Raw genomic sequence first — 9,276 nt, 5'->3', positions numbered from 1 at the left:
CTAAAATGAAAAATTGACATGAAATAAAACAATAAAGATACTTTAAAAGGAAAATGCCACCAAACAAAGTTACAAAAAATTTAATTTAATTGTACACTTGCTAATAGTAGAGTTTCTTCCTTTTTAGATCTTACTAACAAGCACGGAATTGAGGATATCGGGGATATAAAATTCAGCTCCGCAGAAATTTTGGCCATTCAAAGCCAGAGTGAACCAGAAAAGTGCAGTAAACCAGGTAGAAATTTTGATAAATCATTGAGCTTCTCGGGGATTACCTATTTATGTTGTAAAAGTACAGTACATTTGCATATACAGTGTACCGTGAGTCAGTTTCCATGCTTAAAATTTGATTGTTTTAATCCTATGTCATTTTTTCTTATTTGCCCCTTTATTACTATCATTAACTCAGAATCCTACTGGAATCAAAACTGAATAATAGGCTGGGCATGGTGGCTCACACCTATAATCTCAGCACTTTGGGAGGCTGAGGTGGGCAGATCACTTGAGATGAGGAGTTCGAGACCAGCCCGTATAGCAAAACCACATGTTTACTAAAATTACAAAAATTAGCGAGGCTGGTGTGGTGGCACATGCCTGTAATCCCAGATACTCAGGAGGCTGAGGCATGAGAATGGCTTAAACTGGCGAGGTGAAGGTTGCAGTGAGCTGAGATTGCACCACTGCCCTCCAGCCTGGGTGACAGAGCTAGACTCTGTCTCAAAACAAACAAACAAACAAACTGAATAATACATAAATGGGAGTTACGAAGATTGTGGAAGAGGAATGGAGGAAACAGTGTTAATATTAAAAATAGAAACCCTAAAATAGTATAGCTCAGTAAATAAAATTTCATATTTTATCTCAATATTAGCAATCTTGCTGATCACTGTGACATTTTTAAAATTTTTGAATTTTTAATCTCTCAAAGCAATCTTATTCTCTGTGTCATCATTATTTTTAATATCATTATTCTACCAAATTTGGAATCTCAGAATCATCTTTTGTTCCAGTACAATGCCAAATTGTGTTGCTTCTTAACTATGTTAATGGCACTCTTACTTAATTACATTTATAATTGGATCATCTGAATTATCTATTTGAAAGTCTACTGCTTTATTCATGAAAGTAATGAAAACACGCCCACTAGTTATCAATACATGAAAATTAGTTTTTCAAGTCTACCATATAAATATATAATTCTGTGCTAGGCCATCTAGAGTTCAGAGTCATTAAGATGAATAATTACTCTTTATAATACAGTTTGTTTAACATCACGAATAGTATGAAAATACAAATAATTATTTTTTTCTTTCTTTGGAAATAAAAATAATTCTATCACCTAAGTACTGACAACACAAGCTGTCAGAATCAAAAGCCTTAATATATAAAGCTCTCAGAATTTATCTGAAACAGAGTAAACTCAGTCAAGTTTAACTATCAAGGTATTTTTTAAAAATCACCACAATTGTAGTTGAGAATGTGATATATATGTAATTCCTTATATAGATGGACATTTATTTTGTATCTCAACTCAAATTTCTTTTTATTGAAATATTTTTGTTGTAACAGAATTATCAAACATAATAGTTGCTTACAAAAAGTTCTAAATTATACTTAATTTTTATTTATTTATTTTTTTTTTAGAGACAAAGTCTTGCTCTGTTGCCCAGGCTAGAGTACAATGGCATAATCACAGCTCACTGCAACCTCAAATTCCTGGGCTCAAGCAATCCTTCCAGCTCAGCTTCCCAGGTAGCTAGGACTACAAGCATGTGCCACCACTCCTTTCTAATTTTGTACTTTTTGTAGAGACTGGATCTTGCCATGTTGCCCAGGTCTTAAACTCCTGGACTCAAGTGATCCTCCCACCTCAGCCTCCCAAAGTGTTAGAATTACAGGTGTGAGCCACCGTGCCTGGCCTACTTAATATTATTCAATGTTTACATAACTTCCATTTTCATATATTCCAGGAGAGTTAGAATTGCCACTAACTCCTCTAGACCTATCATGGCAGCATTCTTCAGTGAATTCATTATGTGCAGAACTTCAGACATTTCCATTATCTCCGGTTTGCAAAATGTAAGTATTATATCTAGAACCCAAGTTGCAATTCAGAACAAGCAGTCTTTATTTAAATCTCTCCATATAAGAGCAATTTCCAAGATACCTCTCTGAAAAAATTTAAGAGCTGGTATAGTGTCTATAATAAGTAACTAGAAGGAATATATAAATATATGAATATCTTTGGTTTTATATGCAAAGAGTATCTTTAGAAGGGCACACAAGAAACAAGAAATATTGGTTGTATTCAGAAAGGAACTAGGTAACCTAGCAATGTGGGTAGGAAATTTTTCACAATATGGCCTTTTACACATTTCAGTATTTTTAATGTGAATATATTATCATTAAAAATAAATAAATTAAAAAATTTTTAAGATCCTGACATTGGAGTAGTATGCTTAGGACATTGCCACTGGATACTTGCTAATGGCACTGTTTCTACTGGCAGTCACTCGGTTTAAAGACCAAGTTTACTAGTCCCCCCTTATCCAGGGAGAATAAGTTCCAAGACCCTAAATGGATGCCTGAAACTGTGGATTTTATCACAACCTATATATACTGTTTTCTTCTCATATATGGATACCTATGATAAAGTTTATTTTATAAATTAGGCAATGTAGTAGTATATTAGATTGCTAGGGCTGCCATAACAAATACCACAGATTAAGTGACTTAAACTACAGAAATTTATTTCCTCACAGTTCTGGAGGCAAGAAGTGAAAGAACAAAGTGTCACCTGGGTTGAATTCATTCTAAGGCCTCCCTCCTTGATTTATTATACATGTCCATCTTCTCCCTTTGTCTTCATACATTCTTTCCTCCATCATTGTTTATACCCCAGTCTCCTCTTCTTATAAGAATACCAGTCATGTTTTATTAGTGGCCCTATTTAACTTAATTACCTCTTTAAAGACCCTTTCCTCAAATACAGTCACATTCTGAGGTACTGAGGATTACGACTTCAACATAAGAATTTTGTGGGGGCACAATTCAGCCCATAATAAGTGGGTAGAAGCTCTGAACTACAGCCAGATTGCCTGTCTCTATCACTTTCTAACTGCAATCTTAATTGTTCTGTGCCTCCATTTTTTTTAATCTACAATACTGGGATAATAATAGTATCTACCTCATAAGGTTTTTAAGAGGTCTACTGAAAGATTTGTCATAGGTCTGTGGCCAGAAATAGCCAAAGATCACAGAGCAGTGTGGACAATGTTGATCAATATATTCCCACTAAGAGTACCAAGGGTCATGTCCTGTCTCTAACAGAAGACATTCACTGACCTTGTACACCTCTGTCAATGTGGTCTCAGTATTGGGTGAACCAGACATGCAGAACCAAGGTTGATTCATAAACTTGTTCAATACACCATCATTGTTGCACAGAATAGTCTGAAATTGTAGAATTGATATTGCAAGGCTATGTCATTATATTCTAGTTTGAGCCAAAATTGCCAAACTTAAGTCGCCCAGCATCTTGCCCTTTGACAAAGTCTGAGATAGTTTTTGTTGCTATCTTAAACCGTGTAGCACACATGTAACTTAATGTTCTCTGAGATTGATTGGTCTGCTATCCTAGAATAAAGCCACTCCATTCCTCTGCTTCTTATGCCAGTTACAAAATTGGGAACATAATCAGTACAATCAGTCTACTACAAACTTAGAACTTAATGTGTCCTAAAATAATATATTTTCAGGAAAACGACAGTAAAGTCTACAAGTCTCTAATGAATTATTCCAGGACTGGAAACTGTGGGAGCTGTGTATTAGGTTTTGAGTTCTTGTTATGATTAGCTCATCTGCCAGAGGAGAGTGCTATTTGGATTACTGGGAGCAACTGAAGTCAAGGCTCTATAATTTATCACTGGCTGCTTAGGCTTCTATTAATGGTCTCAGGAAAGTGCCAAAGCATGAGACTGAGGGCCCTAAATATGTCTTTATCTTCTAGCTAAGAACTATTTACATTTCTGGAGCAAATTTGTGTTATACAGAGTGTGCTATACGTGAACTAAGACTTGTCCATATTAGATATGAGCCCTACAAATTGCACAGGACAAGTATGGAAACTGCATATAATTTGTTTAAATACTTTTAGTTCCCTTGCTAAGGTGCGAGATGTTTATTTGCAGGACATGTGCGGTCTTTATTAGTGCCCTTTTACTCTTTTTTTTACTCCATATACCATAATCCATCTGTTATGGCAGATTGGCATATTTAGAAACAGACACTAGCAGAAATTACTGTAATCTTTAATTTCAATCTGATATTAAAACTATATAAACCCTAATAAGCTCTTTTTAATCACATGTTATATGTCTATTGTTACAACTAAAATGTCTCATAAGAATTTATGAAACAAATCTTAACTAATGATTTGGCAAAGTTAGAACAAAAAAGTCTTTCAAATTGCTAATGGTTTTAGAGTTATTTGAAACAACTGAAAGAAGTTGTTCCCTTACTACTCCATTTATGAGCAAGAGATAAATCACTTTCATTGGTTTGGTGACTGTAAAAGCTTAAAAATCTGTATTTTAAAATGAGTTGACAGTAGTTCCCCCCTTATCCAGGGGGAATAATTTCCAAGACCCTAAATGGATGTCTGAAACTGCAGATGTTATCAAACCCTATATGTGCTGTTTTTTCTCATATATACATGGCTATGATAAAATTTAATTTATAAATTAGACATAGTAAGACATTAACATTAATAACTAATAATAAAATAGAACGACCATAATAAATACAAGTATCATTACACTTGTGCTTTGGAGTCATTATTAAATTCAGTAAGGGTTACTTGAACATAAGCAACAGCCGATCTGATAACTGAGAATGCTACTAAGTGACAAATGGGCAGGTAGTGAGTATATATAGTGTGGATATGCTGGGTGAAGGGATGATTCACATTCTGGGTGAGATGGTGTAGGGTGGCATGAAATTTCATCACACTGCTCACAATAGTGCAATTTAAAACTTATGAATTGTTTATGGAATATTCTATTTAATATTTGGGGATGTGGTTTACCACAGATAACTGAAATTGAGTATAGGGAAATCATGGATAAGGGGGAACTACTGTATATCTCAACTGCAAGACTAAAAACAAGGAGAAAAAGTGTTAAGATTTTTTTTAAAGGAAGGGAAAATAATAAGGAATGTTATTATAGCTTTAACTTATTTTCAAGGTATCAATTATTTTTATTTCAGAACACAACACTTTGGCTGAAAATAATACCCAGTTAACAATATTTTTAGTGCCTACCACATGTGAGATTCTATGCTAGGTTTTGTGTGCTAAAAAAGAAAAGTCTGTATGGCATGAGATTTTATTAACCTACTAACTAACTGCCGACTTGTGAATATATTTTTATGAACAAACGATGTATCAAATTCAGACATGTCTTCAGAAAGCATCATTAAGAGTGAAATATGTCTATATTGGACATGGCTTGCTAAGTATTACCCCTTCCTTTCACTTTAAAATAGTTGCTGACAATCTGAGGTGTTGTCAAAGAACCCTTGGTAAGATTCAAGAATTGCCTAGATTCTCAAATTTTCTACAGCATGACCAGATTTTTGGATTATGCAGGTAAACTGAATGCCTTAGACATAAAACCTAGCTTTCCACTGCCCTAGACTGTCAATTTAACTGGCAGTACTTATTAATTATGAGCATGCTCTTATATGTTCCATATGAACAAAGAAACCGAATACAATCAATTCTCACTCAGGCTAGCAGGAGGTTTAGGGCACAGATTAAGGGGTTTATGAATTAATAATCTTTCCCCTACCAAGGCTAGTAGCTTCATAGCTACAGATAAGCTGTAATTTACACTAACTGTTATGCGTATTTCCTCCCTTCTGCCCCCAGTACCCCTAAACACAAACAAACACACATCACATACTCACAAACCCACCAAGACTGAAGGTCTTGAACTAAACTTTAGGACTCTGCCATCTCCAGAGAAGGACTTTTTCATAGTACTGATCCTCAGCCAGTAGAGGATCCAGAATTTCTATATATATGGAAGGGACTTGGGACAGCAATTATGTAAAAATTTTTGTTGAAGTTGCTATTTTCTTTTTTTTTTCTTTCAATCTTTTATTTAGAATTTTTTTATTGCATTTTAGGTTTGGGGTACATATGAAGAACATGTAAGATTGTTGCATAGGTACACACGTGGCACTGTGGTTTGCTGCCTTCCTCCCCATCACCTATATCTGGCATTTCTCCCCATGTTATCCCTCCCCAACTCCCCACCCCCTGAAGTCCCTCCCCTCTTTACCCCCGCCACAGACCCCAGTGTGTAATTCTCCCCTCCCTGTGTGCATGTGTTCTCATTGTCACACTGGCCTATGAGTGAGAACATTTGGTGTTTGACTTTCTGTTCTTGGGTCAGTTTGCTGAGAATGATGGTTTCCAGGTTCAGATTCCCTGTTTAATAAATGAAGTTGCTATTTTCATGGTAAGCATGATAATTTTACTTAGATTGTATTTTTATTTTGGGTGGTGTAGAAAATTGGTGCTAGCATAGTTTATGCAGGGAAGTGCTAAAACCCTCCTGTGTCAGCCCTCTCTGGCTCCAGGTGCCACTGAGGGAGGTAAAGGTGGGAGTAATTTATAGTCAATTAGGAACAATTGAGTTTACAAATTGCCAAACCTTCCCAGGGATGGAGAAAATGAGTACTGTATTTGACATTTGGTCTATGGAACTCTACTGCAGTTTACACATTTATAAAGTTAATTTTTCACTTGATTTTGAGTGTAAAAAGTACTTTAAAAATACTTTTTAAAAACAAAATTTTATTATACCAAAGACTCAATATTATTAATGTGTTAAACTTTAACTCCTTTTTTCAGTAACTTGCTTACTGCTGAAGAATCAGCTAATAAATACTACATGATGTGGCAATTAGAAAGCTGTAGAAGCCCTTTGAACTCATTTTTGCTTACAGGTAAAGATTAATTGCTTTTAAATGATAAATAGAAAGTATAGGTTAAAAGGTACCTATACAACCAGTAGAAATGTGGGGCATCCTTTTTCTTTGGCCATTTCTTAACACAGAATATGTAACTTAGCCTAAAGGTAAAATATCAAGATACCTTCTATAAGGTTCATTATGCTAGGTACAGAAGTATATGACAAGATCTGGATCCTGCTGATTTTCTGGATAATTCCTACACATGGGAGAAGGAAAAGAAAAGAAATGAAATACAAGTAGTACACAAAACAGTCCCATATACGTAATTTCTATTTCCAAGGTTGTGAGTTGTTTGTTTAAAAAAAATCACATCCAAAGTTAAAATGTTTCATTTCCCAAGCTTTCCAAAAAGGACACTTAAAACGTTTTAACAACGGCTGGAAATTACCCGGGCATGGCGGGGCGTGCCTGTAGTCCCAGCTACTTGAGAGGCTGAGGCAAGAGAATCTCTTGAACCTGGGAAGCGGAGATTTCAGTCAGCCGAGATCGCGCCATTGCAATCCAGCCTGGGAACGTAGCGAGTCTCCGTCTCAAAAAGAAAAAGAAACCAACCAACCAAACAACAACAACAAAAAAAAAACACACACACACAGAAAAACAAACAAACGGCCGGGCACTGTGGCTCGCGCCTGTAATCCCAGCACTTTGGGAGGCTGACATGGGTGGATCAATTGAGGCCAAGAGTTTGAGACCAGCCTGGCCAATATATTGAAACCCCTCTATACTAAAAATACCAAATTATCTGGGTGTGGTGGTATGCGCCTGTAGTCCCAGCTACTCTGTAGGCTGAGACAGGAGAATCGCTTGAACCAGGGAGGTGGAAGTTGCAGGAGTTGAGATCATCACTGCACTCCAGCCTGAGCAACACAGCGAGACTCCATCTCAAAAATAAATCAATAAAAGCATTTTAGCAAAACTTGTTTATAGTTTAACAAAATAATTTTGAAGTGAATATACATTTCACATGTACATTCAAAATTTACTTGAGTAAATTAAACTCTTGTCTGTGTCTGAACTATCCATTATGTGAATGGAATTTTGGATAAGGTATTCTTTTAAAAATTTTTTAAATGAATCACTGAGTTGCATTTGGAGGCCGAAAACAAAGTGAAAACAGGAATCCTGGGGAGCAAGTAAGCACCAAAGCTGGCTCTCCCTCCAGGCTCTCTATTAAACCTAGGAGACTTTGAACTTCTGTTTTGAAGTCTGTATGTAGTGTAGAGTCAAGAAATATCCTTCATGTTGAATCTAATAGGGAAACCCTACATAAAACTTGGAGTTCAAGAAACTACCATTAAAATAAGAGCATACAAAAATAAACCACCATATAGAAGGGAACTCCAAATAAATTTGCCTATTTCTACCTTGGAGCTGGAAGAAAAGAAAAGAAAAAAACTTTCCCTTAAGTACTTCTAACCAGAAGGCAGCCATCATGCCTGGTTGCAGTCTGAATTCAAACCACCTATATAATTTGAAAAAATAGTGGTGATTTAATTTAAAGTGGTCCCAGGCAGACAGGCCTCCCAAACACATAAACAAAGATAAATCCTTTCTAGAGGAAATTTTTTCCTGAGGAATATACTTCAACACAGGCTTCAAAGACCTTCCACAAAATTGAAAGAAACACATGCTAATAGACAAAAATCACAATATATATCGGGATCACCAGTGAGATAAAGCAGAAACATTAGACATCAAAATCAGATTATATATTTGAATTATCAATTACATAGTATAATATACTTTGAAAACAAAAAAAGGAGGGAACAAGACATCTTATATTATTTCTTACCACTACATGTGAATCTACAATTATTTTCTATCTGAATAAAAGAAATGGACTGTTGATACATACAAAATAGATGATTTCAAAATAATTATGCAGAATGAAAGAAACCACAAAAAAAGCATTCATATGGTATAATTCCATTTATATAAAATTCTAGAAAATGCAGTTTATAGTGTCAGGAAGCAGAACAGTGGGACTGGGGGATGAGGAAGATTAGAAGAGAGGTATAAAGAGGCAGGAGCAAACTTTGAAGGGAATGGATATATTCATTACCTTGACTGTAGTAATGGATTCACGAATGTATAAATATGTCAAAACTTATCAAACTTTTCACTCTATGTGTAGTTTATTGCATGTCAGTTATACTTTAATAAAGCTAGTTAAAATTATATCTATCTTACAGAATTATTTAGGGATTAATTAAGAATAATGCATATAGGCCA

General features: G+C 35.3%; 2 protein-coding genes across 4 annotated transcripts in view; one reads left to right on the top strand and one right to left on the bottom strand.

Moving 5' to 3' along the window:
* GNG10 (G protein subunit gamma 10) overlaps positions 1-9,276 on the bottom strand; it is a 140,886-nt gene that overhangs the window by 66,254 nt on the left and 65,356 nt on the right. The gene's annotated exons all lie outside the window — the stretch shown is intronic.
* Positions 1-9,276, top strand: part of SHOC1 (shortage in chiasmata 1) — a 106,196-nt gene that overhangs the window by 48,695 nt on the left and 48,225 nt on the right. For both annotated transcript variants that reach the window (XM_054258891.2, XM_035254650.3), the window contains 3 exons: positions 128-235; positions 1,971-2,079; positions 6,923-7,017. In XM_054258891.2, coding sequence (XP_054114866.1) covers positions 128-235; positions 1,971-2,079; positions 6,923-7,017 — 312 coding nt within the window. The remainder of the gene's footprint in view (positions 1-127; positions 236-1,970; positions 2,080-6,922; positions 7,018-9,276) is intronic.

This window comes from Callithrix jacchus, chromosome 1 (genome assembly GCF_049354715.1).
Source record: "Callithrix jacchus isolate 240 chromosome 1, calJac240_pri, whole genome shotgun sequence".
In the NCBI taxonomy this organism is placed as follows: Eukaryota; Metazoa; Chordata; class Mammalia; order Primates; family Cebidae; genus Callithrix; species Callithrix jacchus.
Note: the sequence above shows the minus strand (reverse complement) of the source record. Positions and strands in the feature narration are given on the sequence as shown.